Source organism: Meleagris gallopavo, chromosome 6 (genome assembly GCF_000146605.3).
Source record: "Meleagris gallopavo isolate NT-WF06-2002-E0010 breed Aviagen turkey brand Nicholas breeding stock chromosome 6, Turkey_5.1, whole genome shotgun sequence".
Lineage (NCBI taxonomy): Eukaryota > Metazoa > Chordata > Aves > Galliformes > Phasianidae > Meleagris > Meleagris gallopavo.
The window spans coordinates 43,065,026-43,082,876 of NC_015016.2; the positions used below are offsets into that span (position 1 = coordinate 43,065,026).

Sequence of the window (17,851 nt, forward strand, 5' to 3'; positions counted from 1 at the left end):
TTTTTAATGAGGAGTTCTGAATATAGCAGCTATGCTAGCACAGGACAGGAAAAGAGAACAAATTTGTCCAAGAAAAAGAGTGGATACAAACAGCAGAATGCAAAGGACCAGACCAGTGAAAGGAAAGAAAAGATGTAGGGAATTGGAACTTAACCTTGTTGAGCAGCCTGGTCTAGCAGGAGGTGTCCCTGCCTATAGCAGAGGGGTTGGAACTAGATGATCTTGAAGGTCCCTTCCAACACAAACCGTTTTATGATTCTATGATTGGTAAGCACAGAAAACAGTCATGACTCTTTAAGACTTAAATCTTTTGCATGCCAGCACAAGCAGCTGTCTTAGCTAAAAGGAATTCTTGCATTCAAAGCGTTCAAGGTAAATTATGAATGAACTACCTGGGAAAACAGTGTAGATGGTGGCTATTTCTAAAACTATGAAAAGAATTCACTTTCCACTTCTCGTTTACTTATCAGATTGCTTCAGCTTTAATCAGGTGCATTGAGGTTGGACTATACTGAAAATTAGCAGGCAGATTCCTGCACAGCAAACAGGTGACACAGGCACTCTGCTAACAAGAAAGGCTTGGCACCACAGATAAGCAAACTGTGACTAAAATTCACTTGAATTTTTACTGTGTCCAGTTCTGGGCTCCCCAGTACAAAAAAGACAGGGATCTCTTGGAAAGAGTCCAGCGGAGGGCCACAAAGATGGTGAAGGGCCTGGAGCATCTCCCCTATGAAGAAAGGCTAAGTGAACTGGGTCTGTTCAGCCTTGAGAAAAGACGACTGAGAGGGGACCTGATCCAGGTTTATAAATATCTGAGGTGTGGCGGCCATAGTGGTGAGGCCAGGCTCTTTTCAGTGGTACGTGGAGACAGGACGAGGGGAAACGGACATAAGCTGCAGCATAGGAAGTTTCGCACGAATGTGCGTAAGAACTTCTTCACGGTGAGGGTGACGGAGCACTGGAACAGGCTGCCCAGGGAGGTTGTGGAGTCTCCTTCTCTGGAGATATTCAAGTCTCGCCTGGACGCCTACCTGTGCGACCTGGTGTAGGGAACCTGCTTTGGCAGGGGGGTTGGTCTCGATGATCTCTAGAGGTCCCTTCCAACCCCTACAATTCTGTGATTCTGTGAATTGCAAGAGAGCGACCCAAGACCTGATTGGGAGAATAGGCTTTGTGAGGGGGATATTTGGCTGCCAAAAAAGGCCTCTCGCTGCCTGCGTGGCTGTTGCTCTGGTAGTTTGGATCAAAAGAGTGGTTTAACTTCAGTTTATCTTTAGTCACTGTCACTTGCCTCTCTCCTAAGGCCCTTCTGTACAAGGACTTCTCTAGTGCAGGCTTCTGAATTGCCTGTGTCTAATGCTGAATCGCTGGTGTAGATAAGCATCTCTCAGTGACAGCATCTAGCTCTTGGATCAGACAAACATCTATCTCCAGTCCTTCCTCTGGCAAGATCTACATGCAGACTGCAAGGCAGCATGTTAAAGATGAGGCTTTCCATAAAACGGGGGGTGGAGCTGAAATCTCTTGGCAAGAAGCAAGGTCTTCTTGGCTCGTGTTGTTCTGCTTTTAGTTTTTAATAAGTTCCGTTCTGTTGGCTTTAATGCATGCTCATATAAAGGGTTGGTTCCTCCCAGTCAGACTGATCAGGTTTGGACCCCTTCTCTGTGCTGCTATGATTCATTTGGCTGGCACCACAGACCTCATACCATCTAGCAAAGAGGTAAGACCTCTTCTTTCTTTCCTCCTGTCCTTACCAACCTGTTAGTTTTAAAGCAGCATCCTCACGGAGATCCCTTCTCCCTTTCCTCCTAACCTCGTGGTCTCCTGACACTCCCTGCCAGGTTCTCTGGGGAGGAGCAGAAAAAGACACCCTGACAGATTAGCCAGGACCTCAGAGTTCCCTTGCTATCACTATCTCTTGCTCTCCAAGTCATGGCAGACCCTTCAATGGCAATAACTTTCATTCATTTTCTGCATCATCACACTTGATCAGAGATTTCATGCATTTCTCTACCTTTTCTGCAGTTTTCCTTTCAGGTTTCCATAGGGATTCTTTTCATCAATAGACTAACAGGTGTCTCAGAGTTCATTTTTATCCTTTCGATTATCATGAACTGGCAGCTATTTGTTTAGCTTCTTTTTCTGAGTTCATACAACCTAAGCAGCCACGATTTCTCTGCTCTTTTTGTAGCTACACGTTCCTTTTCCTGGAGACACTCTTTCTCAAAGTCTCCTCGCCAACAGCCCTTGCCATCTGCTATTATAACATGAAAAGTACTGATATCGTAGGCTCCTGCAGTGCAGCTGCTGCTTTACAAGATGCTGTAGTACAACCAGCCCTCCCCACAGCCACAGTAACACACTCTGACAAGGAGCCTGTGCTGCCCTCCTCCTGAATTGACAGACAATTCCTCCTTCTCTCCTGCCTTTACCTGAGAGAGTGAGCAGAGATAGGAAAAATTCAGACAGCTAGGAAGCATTCACTACTTTAAAGTTTTTTTTCCTAAGGGAGGACTGGGCAAAAGATAATTTGCCCAACAGGCTCTTTCTTCAAGCCAGTGCCATGCTAAACTTGCAATCTTAAGGTTGCAGACTCAATCCCTGCTGATGTGATCGAAAGATCAAAAGCGTATCTGAAGTGTGAAGCGAGTACTAATGAGAGTTGGATAGTCCTCAGAAGGTTACTGGTGATGGGAAATCAACCCTTAGCCAAGGTGGGCTCTAGGAGGGTAGAAAGGAGATTAAATTCATTTCCGTTCACTGCTTCATCCGGAAATCCAGAAAAGTCACTACTGAAGAAATTCAAAGTCAGCAACCAGTTTGTTGGAATGGAAAATAATCACAGGGCAAGGTAGATACGCAGGTGCTCGGTGGTTTATTGAGGTTAAAGCACTGCAGCCAAAACTAATGAAGGGAAATACCTACAGAGTAGGGAGATGTGCTTTTCTTTCTTTTTTTGTTTTCCTTAAAAACAGATGCTTATATCACTGAAAAACTGAGGCTTTATGTCACTGTTACCACGGGAAACAACACATGAAAGAAGAGGCCCTTTCAGGGAGCAAGAGGAACAGCCTCTACTTTCTGAGAATGGGGCTGATGAAACTGGTACCACAGTGTTGTCTGCTCATCTGATAGCTACATCTTTAAAGGACTGTTAGCACACTGAAGAAAAGACATACATGATCTGCAGAGCAATAACCTGCACCAGTGATCTCCCAGTGATAAATTTAAAACTCCACAGATGCAGTTGATGAAAGATGACTGAGCAGCTACTTTCTGTATGAGTGTTTTATTCTGGAGAACAGTAAAGCAGTAAAGCTTGTATGGAAGAAACACTTCACCCAAGTATAAGTTATTGGGCAGAGTAACAATGTCATAAGCAGATAGGATGGCAGCAAATAGAATAATTGAATGTAAAGCTATGTCCAGAATAAAACAGTTTGGCATAGAAGACGTCAACTCTGCTGGGATCTATGAGTCTTTCTCCCTTCCCAGACAACTTCTGCAGCTTTCTCTTTTCTGCTTCTAACTGCGACTCTCCAGTTTCTCTTGTTATCAAGCAAGCAGCCTTCCCTGTTGAGAAATTGCTTTCTCAACAATTATTGCTTACTCAATAATTATTAAAAGCAGGTGCCACTCAGCTGGCTCAGCTGGCCTTTTGTGGGACATGGAGGCGAGCAGCATTTGCAGGCTGCAAGCACAGCTGCTCTGCCAGAGGGACTCAGAACCATCCTATTGAGCAGCACGTGTCCTGTGCATTCTTCTCCTTCCCAGGATTCCCCAAAATAGAGCTGGGGGATTTATAGAGAAATTAATTGCAATAGCTGGGCTTCCTGGCACGATAAGAACCATAGGAAACCTCAGCTCCCCCTGCCCTTACACCGCACACACACCCTACTTCTCATTTGATATTTTGACCATTATCAGCATTTGTGTAAGATCAGCAGTAGCCTTTGCTGTATGTAAAACCCGCTGTGGGAGACATCAAGCAAAAAGGCATGAGCTGGCATGCCTTCGTTTCTTTCCCCAGTGGAAAGAAAGCAGACGTTAGGAAGACCAGAGGACAATGAATAAAAAGAGACTCCCCTACACTAAGTCCAGAGAGCTCTTTTCTTCTACAGCTACATGGTATAACTTTGAAAACTGGTTATCCTGCTAGAAACACCTCCCACACAACCACTGAGTGCCTGCCTCCTCACTGCTCACTACAGATGATCCTCTCATTACATTTTCTGAGTTCGAGGTACATTTTACAAGCTGTAAGAAAGAACGAAAGTTCTGCTGAACAAGAGCTCCTCAGTGGCACCTGCTTTTAATAATTATTGAGTAAGATGACGTGGCTTCAACTCAGTAATTAGGCTCTCACTGGAAACTTTGTATTGCCTTACACACTGTAAAATGCATTTTATTTCTGTTCTGCATTTAGAGGGCTATCTCTCGTGAGCATCGAGGAGAGAAGCACTTGTGATATGATCTGCAAGGAAATACAGAGTTTCCGCCGTCAGACGCAGCTACCTATTGACATCTGCTTTTTGCAGCTGCTGGGTATCACAGCGTAGGCAGCACTTCGCTGGCAGAGATACCTGGCCAGAAGCAAGCAATTCTGCTCCACCAGAACTGAGGAGCTTCTTTGCATCATTTGAAAAGAAAGAGAGGAGAAAAGGTAATATTTACAAAATGTTGTGGCAGAAGCAGTTGTCTGTCATACCTGCTTATAATGTATATGACTGTAATACTTCTACCTTTCGTTGATGCTTAGGAATTTTAAAAGCAATTTTCCGAAATCCTGCACAATCAGAATTATGTGTATGTGCATTATGCGAGCATATGTTCTCAGTTTAAAATACTTGAGTAGCCATTCTGAAGGTATATTAGAGTCAGGTACGTTGAGCTGCTGTTGTTGCATCTTTAGGCCATTGGTGCCAAACAGTTTTGTAGCCACGATTTGTAGTTCAGATTATAATTGGGTACAACAGAACGGAGCTGTAGCCTGCAAAGGTGTCACGACAGTGACTACACATGGAAGGGGTCAGGTAGTCAATGTTTGCTGTTAATCAGCAACAGTATACAGTGTGAAGACAAATAAAGAGATGATACTCACTTTTCCTCTAATTCCCATTCATAAATTGAAGACAAAAGGGAAGGACGTAATCCCAGCTTACAAAAATTCTGATGTGTTAGGCTAAGAAATGAAGCTTGCTGCGATGTGGTAACTCACATTGACAACATATTTGCACTGTGCCCATTGAAGTTGACTAGATCACATAAAGTAACTTCACTTAAAACTCTCAGTCTATTAGAAAAGAACATACATATGAAAATGACAAATTCCTGTTATTCACTTTGCTACTACAGACAGCACATACTGAGAAGTGATGTCGCCTTTCAGTGAGCTTCATTTCATTAAGATGGCCAGATGCATTTTATTTCTGTCTGCCTCAGTAATGTTCGTTTGATTGGAAAGATGGGTAGAATCTCAAACTTCTATGAACAGTGGCTTCGCTTTTTTACTTTACTCCACACAGAATTTATCTCTCTCTGATTTGATATCTGTGGTCTGTATCTTTTGTTCCTATTTGTTTTCTTCTTTGGAGCATCAATGGCATTCAATGTTCTTGACATGTCTGATTGCAGTTTTGGAAGGACATGCATGCCAAGGACAATACTTTTGCAAGCATTGCATAAGAATCCCATGATATTTAAATACTGTTTGAGAATCTGCAAGTTAGTCATCGAGTGTTGCAGACTTGCCAACACGATTCAGGCTTGCTGAGTAACCACACGCTCATCATGCACAGAGTGACTGACCTTTTTATATTCTTTCATTCTCAGGAACTGGGGGAAAAAAACATGAGTTCTTCAAGTACGGAGTCCCTTGAAGCTGACACCTCAACCTTTTATGACTTTTATGATAATTATAACGATGCTCCACAACCTTGCAGTAAGGAAACCGTCAAGAGGTTTGCAGCCTCTTTCCTCCCTGTTCTATATACCCTGGTATTCCTGGTTGGGCTCATAGGAAACACTCTGGTCATTGTGGTCCTCTTTAAATACAAGAGACTGAAGAGCATGACTGACGTGTACCTGTTAAACCTCGCCATCTCAGATTTGCTCTTTGTTTTATCCCTGCCGTTCTGGTCTTATTTTGTGATAGACCAATGGGTTTTTGGAACTCCCTGGTGTAAAATTATTTCGTGGATCTATCTGGTTGGGTTCTACAGTGGGATATTTTTTATTATGCTTATGAGCATAGACAGATACCTGGCAATCGTTCGTGCAGTGTTTTCCTTGAAAGCAAGAACTGCCTTCCACGGCCTGATTGCCAGTCTTATTGTATGGCTGGTAGCTCTTTTAGCCTCAGCTCCAGAACTTGTATTTAGAGAATCTTTCATTGAACAAAATTATACTATTTGCAAGCTGAGATATCCAAGCAACTATATATCATGGAAACTCTTTTACACTTTGGAAATCAACATTCTTGGGCTCCTACTCCCTTTTATAGTTATGGCATTTTGTTACTCCATGATTATTAAAACTTTACTTCACTGTAGAAATGAGAAAAAGAATAAGGCCGTGAGGATGATCTTCGCTGTCATGATTGTGTTTTTCTTCTTCTGGACCCCTTACAATATTGTAATTTTACTACAACTGCTGGAAGCTACTGGAGTCATTAGAAACTGTCAAACAAGTAAGAACCTGGACTATGCATTTCAAATAACTGAAACCCTTGGCCTTTTTCACTGTTGCCTCAATCCAGTCATCTATTTCTTCATGGGGGAAAAATTTAAGAAGTACCTGAAGATGCTCTTTAAGAACTGGCAGTTACCTGGAGTTATTTGTAAGTGGTGTGGACTTCATATCACTTACCACACCGAGTCTACAGGATCGTTCCACACACAGTCAACTGGGGACCAAGAAGCTCTGTAACGTGTTCCACACCAACTGACAAAAATAAAATGACAAAAGCAGGAACTTCAAAAAGCTCAGAAAATGCACAAGCATTTAAGTCAGCTCATTTTTGATAATAAATTCATCTCTGGTTTCTGCCTCTTAGATTTTCTGAATACTATGATAGAAGCTGTTCTAGATGTGAGATCTGGCAGTCGGACACGTATGTTTTATCTGCTGCAATTAGAAATCTCTGCTCAGATGTGCAGCCTTAACTCACAAGTACTACGCTTGTTGCTTCTTTTTCACCAGCATCAAGAAACGACTGGACTCAATGGAGGGCAGAGGAGAAACAACTTACTATCTGAAAGTGCATTTGAAAAATTACTCAAGGAGAAGATGGTTATTACAATATTTTTTATTCCTCAGCTGATCTGTGTAGGTTCTGTTTGCTCAAACATGTAGCTATCTATTAACAACAGCAGCTGCTGTTAGGAGTTTAATCTCAGGAAAGGCTACACCTTCTGCCATTAAGAAAAAAGGACACAGAACACACACTGTGCACAAAGATGCAAAGCCAGTGCAGTCCATTGTGCTATAATCCAGCTTTGTTTTCTTTCAGGTATCCAAATTGTCTACGCATACGTATACATAGGCATTTTTGAATGACTTAATTACCATAATTCAGGATGGCAATTCTTTTTTTTTTTTAATAACAATGAAAATGTGGTGGGTTTTTTGTTTTGTTGTTGTTGTTTTTAAATAAATCTTTTAAAAGATAACTTTTTTCCAGTGTGCGTTAACACATTTGAAGCATCTTTTATAAGTATCTTTTAGAATGAATGTTCTTTGCTCCAAAAATACCTAACTGTGAGACTGAATTTTCATTTATGGTATAAACATCTGGCAAGGCAAAAGAAAGCAAAGACAGATTGTATAGGGAAGGTCTGCCGTAATTTAGAAACCACACAAAGAATAGTTGCATTTGATTACAGAGCAGAAGGCAAAGAAAGATGCCACAGTAGCTGCTTGTAGATCTACACGTTATTAATTGGGTCTGAAATGGGAAGGAAAGTCTCAAAGCAACATTTAGATTTTGGCACAAAAAAAATTTTTTTTTAAGGTCAAAAATCAGTGCTGTAGTAGCAGCCAAAGTAAGAGTTGAAAAACCTGCATGGAAAATATTCTTGATGGCTCTTTTTTTGCTAAATGACAACAACTATTCAGCAGACTGTCATCTTTCTTAGGCCATCAGTAATGAAACAACCACCCAGCTTTCAAATGCGGCTACAAATAGCAGACAAAACTTAAAAATATCAAAGGGCAGACTGTGAGAAGAAGTATTAAAGTATATATATAGTATTAAAGTATATATATATAGTATTAAAGTATATATATATAGTATTAAAGTATATATATATATATATATAGTATTAAAGCATATATATATAGTATTAAAGTATATATATAGTAGCTCTGTTGTCATGATCACTTTAAATTAGAAATATAAGTGGAAGCTCACCTCCACGTAACATCCCTCATGATACAACAAACAAAGTAAAACCAGCACTCTTAAATGCTCAAGCACACATATATCTTTCATAATTCATTGTGGGGAATGCATTGCCATTAGCACTTTGCTGATGCCGACAACTTTAGGCAAGGAACTGCAATAATGCAGACAATGAGAATAGCTGTGGAAGGCATTACTGCACTAAGAAGATATCTTCCTTGCTACAAGAAGTGTACACATTCTTATTATTCAATATAAGTCATTGAATATATCAGATACGAAAAACTGCCTCAAGTAGTTGGTTAGTCCATCTATTGCCCATTTTTATAAGGAAGAGCAAGACAAATTGCAAGTATCAGGTCTAGGAAAGTCTTATGGATGCCACTGAACATAATGACATCATTGGCGAACTGGCATGACATGTCAACCTCACAGATGTGACACTAGTGGCATACACACTGTGATCTGCTGAGCTAAACATCAATCAAGTGCCTACACTAATTTGGAAGCAATACAGTGCGACACAGTAGTTTGTTTTCCTTGGTCCCACTCTGTGACCCTTCTAGTCAGTAAGATCAAGCAGGCCCTTTAGATAAACCTGAGATCTTGCTTTCCAGAATAGGGCAAAGGCTCCCTGTGCTGGACTGGAAAAAGTGAATGTCAGCAAGCAAAAAGCAACCCGTAAGAGACTCTTGGTGACGGCAAGATACGAAAGGTCTGGAGCTCAGAGGATGCTGAGGAACAGCACCAAGATGGCAGCAGCCCACATGCCTTGCTCTGGGCACACACCCTGCAGTGGGGGAGGACGTGAGCCCATTCATGTGTGGAGTTACAGGCCGCACCCAGCAGCTGCCCAACACCTCTCTAAATGCAGACGGCAAGGAGGCCTTTTTCTCACAAAACTCAGAGGTGCTTCTAGTCACTATGAGGCTTTCTGCCGCATATCCTGTGCACGTGTGTGCTTCAGGCAGTGCCTGGTGCAGGCCAAGCTCCCCCCCAGTGAACACTGACCTCTCTTCCCATTGAGCCTCTCCCAACCATCCCAGTAATACTCACAGCTACCTCAAAGGTATGTAGGATGGAAGCTGTGCTCTGAGTGGGCTTCCTGAATCAGGTGCTCGCTAGTAGTGGCCGGCTCAGAAACCCACAGCTCACCAAAGCTGGATGGTTTCCTCTTCTCTGTCACCTGGAACAAACCCTGCTCCCCCAGGCACCAAGCTGCTGTGGATAACACCACTCCTCTTTTGAAAGAGGGCTTTGAAATCTGCTGATGAGAAAGTATGAGATAATACTATTAACACAGACAAAATAAAGCAGGGATTTTCAAAATGTCAGATGATCAAAGGTATAATTTTAGCTGAAGAAGAGATTCCAAGTGATGAATGAGGTACAGACAGACTTATTGAACTATGAAAAACAATAAAAAGGTATTTGAGTGAAGCAAAAGCTGACTCATTCTTAAACCCACATTTTTACATCGAGGTTCCTTGGAAGGCCATTCAGAGCAACTGAGAAGACCCAAAGCTGCCACAGAAGTGCAGACCAAAGGAAAAAAAAAAAGAGCATAATGACACTAACTATAAATAATGATGAAAAGGTTTAAAAAGTTGGTAGTTTTGTTTTCACACAACACGTAGGTCAGTTCAAGTTAGATGTTAGGAAGGGTTTCTTCTCCAAAAGAGTGGTGAGGTATTGGAACAGGCTGCCCAGGGAAGCAGTGGAGTCACTGTCCCTGGAGGTGTTCAAGAAATATGTAGATGTAGCACTGAAGGACATGGTTAATGGGCATGGTGAGGATGGACTGGCAGTTGGACTAGATCATTTTAGAGGTCTTTTCCAACCTTAATGATTCTATGTTCTTAACTGATGTAGAGGCTGTTATCTGTCTTAAAATAGGTGAGAACAAGGGTTAATGTTTGCAAACGACTTGAAAGGGAAAAAAAAAAAATCACATCCTTTATGTAAACACTAGCCAAGTACACGACTGATCAGAGTATCATATTGCTTTAGTTTTTCTGCTGGTGTTTTTGTTTCAGGTCATCGTGGAAGGGCTGAAGTTTCTCTGGGTTTGAGGCTGTTTCTGAGTAACAGCATGCATTCAGTATACAGAGCTCAGTAACAGTATGCTGCAAGCTTCTCACAGTTTCAAGTGTTGCAAAACAAACCTTTTTCCTTACTTTTGCAAGGAAAGTAAGTAATCAAGAATCTGATATGTTTCCGCAGATAAGAAACTCTCATAAAAGACACTTTCAATGCTACTAGCATCCTGTAAGACAACAAAAACATTACCAGATTCACTCTTTTTCTCAAAGAGGTCAGCAGCATTTGATCAGCATTTTACAAGAAACTCTGAGCAGCCAAATTCAGGATGAGATTTCTGTACCTGGAACAGCTGATGGGAACAGTAGCTGCACAATCCTGTGAGAAAAGCATATTTGTCTCTTCTGCACTGGGACACTCCCCCAAAGCTCCCCAGAGAAGTATCCTGGTTTGGGACAGGTAGGGGAGGAGGAGGTCCATCTCTCACTTTAGCCAGTTAGTTTCCATCACACACAAATAGAAAGTGTAGTACCACCTAGCTGTAGCACGAAATATCCTAATCAAAGCAAAGACCACAATAGATCTTTGTGTTTACTCATAACTGGTAAACTGAAATTTGACCACAAGTAAGACCATGACCGCAGACAGAGTGACTTGTCTTTTCCGCTCCTAAAGTATGTGGGGAAGGTGCAAAGAACATGAAGAGAAGAAAGAGAGAAGGATGGCTTTTCTTGCTGCTTATGCACTTCAGTTCAGACGCACATTTAGAAGGAGTGAAGTGGAAAGAAAACAAGGCTTCAAGGACCAATTGTGCTGTCTGTAGGTCCTGAAGGCAAGCAGTGCTGAGAAGTTGCACAGCACAGGTCTACCTTTGCTTTCAGAAACCTTGTTTGCACTTCTAAAGATCTGAAACTCAGCGCAAAGTGTTAGACAAACTTGCCATGCTACAGAGATGGGGCTGAAGAGCTTACAAAGGGAAAGAATAAAGAAGTTTGGATGTTGGATGTTTCTTCCTCAGCTCTGCTTCACTGACTTACTCATACATCATTCAGGTCAGTACCTGACTCTTTGCATCAGAAATACTAGGGAACCACCAAAATCCCCCATGGGGAAGCTGGTTCCTACCTGCTCACGCTCGTGCTTTTCACATGAATGCATGTGCCACAGCCCTCCTCACCACAGTCACACAGAGGTCAGAGTAAATCCATTCACCTCCTCGCCAGCTAACGCTCAAGTTCTCCCTGTGCAGCGCTCACACAGGCAGGATGTGTGTGTTGTGACTGCACTACCTGTACGTTTTGCATACAAATGGCAGTGTCATAAACATCTGAGCACTGGGGAGAATGGATCTGCAGTAAATGGATCTGCACTGATGAATGACCACCACTTTTTAATCCTCCTACGCTGTTCTGATTTTGTTTCGTCATCAAACTATTTTAGAAGAAGTGCAGCTAATTTTTCAACATATTTGCTCCCAATTCTTATTTTCTGATGGAGGGAAACAATTTCAAAGTTCCTTATGAAACTCACATAAAAAAAACTACAGAGCTTTGTATGCCCTATCACAACAGGTATGTGTGAATAAAATTAAACTGATCAAACCTCAAGTTAACATTTCTTTTTTAAAGTTGACTGTCAAATAATAATTATTTAATAATTATTTAAAAAGGTGTCAGCACCTGAGAAAGCAAACTTAGTACGAGATACCTAAACTTCTGAAAATTTTTGGGGTGGGGGCTTCTTCTCCTTTTTTTTCCTTTTTCTTTTTTGAGACACAAGGAATGGTTTTGTACAGATTCAGGACAACTATCAATTGTATCAACAACTTTTCTGTAAGGTGATTCATAATAAGAAAAAGTCATACCATATTTGGTAAGCCATCTTCACAATATAATATTAAATCATATTATATGATATGACTAAATGTAGTCTGGATTTTCTGAAGGCTATATACCTTTACCTATGCCCAATTCTTTAACTGTCATGCTAATATAAAATGCTGGCTTCCCAGATTCTGGGAAAAAATAAAAGGTAAAAAGAGCTCCAGAAATGTCAAGTATTGGTACATTATTAGCCGTAGAAAAGTTGATAGCCGCTAATAATGGAATAAATAAGTAGCTTGTGGCAGTGTCTATTTTAGTGGTGCCTCCTAGCAAAATCTGTCATGTTTTCTAGACCTGCAGCTGCACAATCCCACAATTGCCGCTTGGGCAAACAAAACAGTTTAAAAAAGCAGTCTGAGAGACCCTTCACAGAAAGAGTGGAGTCACATCCCTAGTGGATGCACAGGACAAGCTAGATGTATTTGCTCCAAAAAGAGCAGCTGCCAAGGCACCAGTTGGTAGGGTAGCTGGAAGTGCTGCCTGGATGGATGGAGGGCTCGGCGGTCCTCCGCTGTGACACCAAGCCGAGTCCCACGAATACAGGCTGCAGTGGGTGGGGCAGAATTGGTCATAGGTATTTTCACATGGATGATGCTTATTGCTTAGAGAAAACACATTTTTTATTACCTGCTGCTTACTGGACAGCTTCCACTGTCTCCAATGCCTTAGTGTATTGAGCTGCAGAATTAAACCGGGCATCAGTAGCCTAACCAGGTCTGTTGCGACCTGTCAGAGTCAATATGACCAAAACAGACTACAGCACCCTTATCCTTTCCATCTCTCTAGAAAAAAAAAAAAGGAGCTTTTAAGGTTCTGTTTTCATGCTTGCCATGGATCTCAGACAATTTAGATCTTACGACTGCTATACAGAAATAAAGACTGTGCCCTCTTTGTAAAGCAAAGGCATTTTGTAGATGAATACTATTGTGAAACTATTTATTACTGCAGAGACAAAAATTTGTGTGTTCATTGCTATCTGTCTTGCCTTGCACCAAGACATGAAGAACTAAACACAAAAAATTTCATCTCCTTCCACAGAAGCTAAAAACAACTTTAGCACAAGGGATGGTGCTAAAAAAAGCCTTTGGTTTTGAGCAATTTCTTCCTTAAAGTTCTCTGTCAATAGGTGGTTGCTGGCCTGAATCATTGAGGTTTGCATACAAAAATGCTACCCCTTCTTGACTTGCTTGCCCAATTCACTTCACATTTTGACATTTGCAATCATAAGGGGGTTTCAGCAATTTGCATGAATGCACTAAAACAGGTAGCAGAATAGGAACATTCTTTCCATGTAAAAGCAGCATTAAATTTTCACATCAAAAGACATCCAGGCTGACAACGAGCAAGCCCTAGAATCAAAATATACAACAGAGCACAGACTACAGTACTTAGAAGAGGTAATACTCTTAAATAATCTCAACTACTGAGTGCCAGTATGTGGCACAGTGTGATCTTTAGGGCTTGGGGGACTTTTTGCAAACTGAGTCATGGCAACTGAGCTAAACAGCTAGATCAGCAGTCAAAGTTGTGTCCCTTCCACTGAAAAGAGTATAAAAGTACTCAAATGCCACCTCGATTTCATAAGAAAAAAAAAGAGACTTCACCTGAAAGTTTCAGGTGCATAAGCTTAGAGAGAAATTACTTGCTAAGCTCATCTTCAAAGAAAGTTCAGGGATAGAAATTCGTCAGGCTAAGTACCATTATTCCTATATGAAAAAACACGCTGCTATTAAATCAGAAAAAGAAAACAAAGACAAGTGATGTGAGCTGAGCAACGCACACTTAATTTATGACAGAAATCCTCAGCTTCTAAGACATTTTACATTCTTATATGCTACACTGAAATGGGGCAAGCCCTTAAACTGATGACACAGAGAGAAGAGAAATGGTGAGAACCCCTGAATATTCTTTCATCCACCTTGCAGGACAAATACAACATGGTTGTATTTCTGCAGACAATAATTGCTCACCAGAAAATGGAGTGAAACCAGTCTAGGCACCATTGAGCCTTATTATTTAGAGATAACTGAAAATAGGTGATACATATTGAGAATTGCATGAAAAAGCATGTTTTTTGTCTTGAATTCCTAGGGAAAATGTAAGAAAGTAAGCAGTAACAGAAGTAAGCACAGGCAGTAAGCACTATCAAACTGAATGTTCACAACCTTAATGCTTCAGAAAATTTTTTGATAGGAACTGGTTATTTTCCCCATCCTGTACATCAAGCCTGGAGGGTTGAGTCTTCACTCCAGCTCATGTAAAATTTCTCCCTCGCAGCTTATGAAAATCTGAAAACTACAGAGGTCAGCATCATTCTCCTTCTCCGTCTCAGCAAGATGCAAGGCCATAGCCTTTGGTGGTGGTTGGAGGCATCAGAAAAGAATTTTTTTTTCTTTTTCCCCACAGCCTCCTTGGGTTTGGAGAAAACAAAACAAAACAAAGTAAAAACCGCTACTGTCTACGTGACACACTATCATGGTTTCCCTCTGTCTACACCAGGCTTATTACACATACCGTGTTTTGAAATTCTGACCATTTTTGTTTGCTTGCATCTCTGTAGTGTTTAAACATCCCCTCCAATTCCTCTAGTACGGCTTGCATAGGTACAGTATAAACTGGAAACAAACTGCAGTTAAGTCAGGTATGCTAGTACAATAATCTCATTTTGGTATCTTTACACAGAATGTGTTTTTCAGAATTAAGAAGAACTGCCTTTTGGGTGATTTCAGCATAGATAGATTCTATACATTTGCATTTCAATTACTAGCACTTTCTCTACTTCATAGGTCGGATGATCAAGCTTACTTTTTTCCTTAGTTGCTTTTCTTTTTTTTTTTTCCCCCCACCCCCTCAATAAAAGAAAGCAGTCCAAAATGTGGCTAATAAAGCATCTTCTTTTGATGTCAGCTGAAATAAGGATCTGCAGAGGCTTTCTTCAATGCCTTTGATACCTTTGAGTCACGCCAAACAGATCAGAGAGGTTAGAAGTGGATAAATGAAAGAACTTCTGCAGCAGGTATCAACCAACAGCACTTCCTTTCTACTTCCACATGAGCTAATGGGCTCAGTGCTTTAAATAACATAGTGCTGGCACATACCTATGTTTGGCTATAGTCAAAAGACTCGCATTGCTTTAAGCTTTTGAGGTAGATACTGCTCTGGATCAAAGGACAAAAAAGCAACATAGGAATGCAATGTGGCTGAAGTCACCGCTTAAACAAAATTATGCAGGAAATCATGCAAACCTTGTATGAGTTCAATGCTAGGTTCTCAGGTTTTTCAAAGTACCGGATCTACCTGTTCATGATTAATGCAAACCACATCCTAAAACTGAGTAGAAAAAAAAAAAAAGCTTGAAAAAAAGGTATATACAGTATGCAAAGGAGCTATCTGTCAAAGCCTAAAGTCTTCCAGAAAACCTGGGGAAGAGGGAAGAAACTATCAGTTTCTTTTTCCTCTTCTCCGCAACGATTCTGCCAACACTTGACCTGCAGTGCTGGATGATGTGTAGATCCCTCTACAGCCACCACACACAACACAGCCACTCACCATCTCCCAGGGAAAGTGCTTTGGAGAGTGCTATTGCAGAACTCCCAGTTTTTGGCAAAATCTTGACTAGAGATCCAGACAGCATTCATCATGTGCATCTAAACAAGGGTTGTGGACCTTGGAAAATGGAACCTCTGAATGGTACTTGGACAAAAGGCATAACCAAACTAGAAGCAAAGGCATCTTTGTCTAACTTGCAAGTTAATGATTGATAGGTGGTGGGGATCACACTTCAGACATCTGATGACACACTGAAGGAAATTCTCGAGGTTCCTCTAAAGAAAAGACTTCCTCAGTACAAAGGGAAGAAGCAGTAAGATGCAAGGAAGAATGAAACAGGAAACATACCGCAATCGTTTCTTATGAAGCCCTGGAGAGATGACCCACAATCACTAGACATTTCTCCACACGAGGCTCAGAACTGAACTCTGGCCCGCAGACGCAGACAATACTGAAAACATTCAGCCAACAGTAATGTAAAAGCGTGAGCCCTAAAGAAACCTAACCCTAAACAACGTAAAAATATATACATCGTGCATACAATTCAATGACCTAAGGAAACCCGACAAAAAATTATTTTGAATGACAAAAACTGACTGCTTTTTCCTACATTATCTGCACCAGTATTCAACAGATCCATTCTATTTAATGACCCCTTCTGTTGGAGAGTTTCAAACTCAATTCACAACCCCACTTCAGAGTTAACTTGCCTCCTCCCCGCAAGTTTAAAAAGGGTAAGTTACAGACATGCAGACTGTAAACACATTACCACGGTGCAATACAGTAATCTCAGCAGACTGTCCCTGCAAGTGCCTTGATATGAAGGCGTGATAAGGAGCTTTATGAGCAAGACGATGCTTCCCATTCCGACACAACGCCATTGCAAGTGAGCCCTACCCAAGACCCTGACTTTTGAGTGCTGCATGCGCCTGAACTTCAGGAGTTGAGCCTGTGTACTAAGGCTTAAGACAAGAATTTTAAAATACATCCCCTCAATTACTTAGCCACACAGATGTTATATGCTACCAAAAGGGGCTTGCACTACCAAGTGAAACTAGCACCGGTTCTGTGAAGCCTCTGTTGGTAACACACACCTTCAAGATTTCCCTCAAAGCTGGGAAACTCTTGTTCACTACTCCCATTTTTGATAACATAATAAGCAACATAAAACCCCTTCTGAAAAGGGATTTTTAGACATACGCATGTCATTCAGCAAAGGTAACACAAGGATTCTTGTGATATGTTTCCAACGCTTATCCGTTCAGCCCTTTGTATCAAGTCCCAGGATCATCTCCTCCTGCCCAGTTTTGCCTTCTCATTGAGAGAGAACCCTTAGGGCAGACCCCAATCTTCTCTACCTTCTTTTAGTCAAACAGTCTTTCTGCCAGCACCTTGGAGTTGGGCTGGGCAACCACGCTTTTTAAGTCTTGGCTTCCAAAGCAACATTTTTGCAACTCTCATTTCTTTCAGAGAGTCTGGAGCATGCAGACAAGGTCATTGAGAAGAATCTATTGCTTCTTCACACTCTTATTCAATCTTCTCTATGTTGCTCTGCACTTCTTTATATTGTTGTTCATCCAGTCCATCCTGATGGCAACACAGAAGAGATGGCACAGAACAGCCCTCAAACCAAGCTGAAGTTAGGTTAGCATTTGTCAGCACTCTAAGATATTTGAACAGATATGGGTGGATTTCCACAAAAAGTGTCAGAATATCAGTCTTAGACATTCAGATGCTGTTGTTCTCAGTTATTTCAATATGTCCAAATTTACAATACAAAGACAATGTAATTGCCTTTGTATCATCTATTTACAGAAAAATGACCAATCTCACACAGAGAGTAGATTCCTTTCCCTAGATGTCAATGGTCACTGTTTTGCTTATAGGGCACCTTCTCAAACTGGGTAACGCTACACTACCTCGTTCAGATCACACTGTTAAGGACAGGGTTCTTCTTCTGCAATAGCCATTTCTG

General features: G+C 41.3%; 2 protein-coding genes across 2 annotated transcripts in view; one reads left to right on the top strand and one right to left on the bottom strand.

The window, feature by feature from the left end:
• CCR4 (C-C motif chemokine receptor 4) overlaps positions 1–8,261 on the top strand; it is a 9,725-nt gene extending 1,464 nt beyond the window's left edge. Inside the window, exons 2-3 of the mRNA XM_031553974.1 lie at positions 4,430–4,666; positions 5,836–8,261. Of these exons, the coding sequence (XP_031409834.1) occupies positions 5,854–6,930 (1,077 nt within the window). The 5' untranslated portion in view covers positions 4,430–4,666; positions 5,836–5,853 and the 3' untranslated portion in view covers positions 6,931–8,261. The remainder of the gene's footprint in view (positions 1–4,429; positions 4,667–5,835) is intronic.
• The window catches only part of GLB1 (galactosidase beta 1), a 66,103-nt gene that overhangs the window by 505 nt on the left and 47,747 nt on the right, over positions 1–17,851 (bottom strand). Inside the window, exon 16 of the mRNA XM_019616613.2 lies at positions 6,871–6,945. Within this exon, the coding sequence (XP_019472158.1) occupies positions 6,904–6,945 (42 nt within the window). The 3' untranslated portion in view covers positions 6,871–6,903. The remainder of the gene's footprint in view (positions 1–6,870; positions 6,946–17,851) is intronic.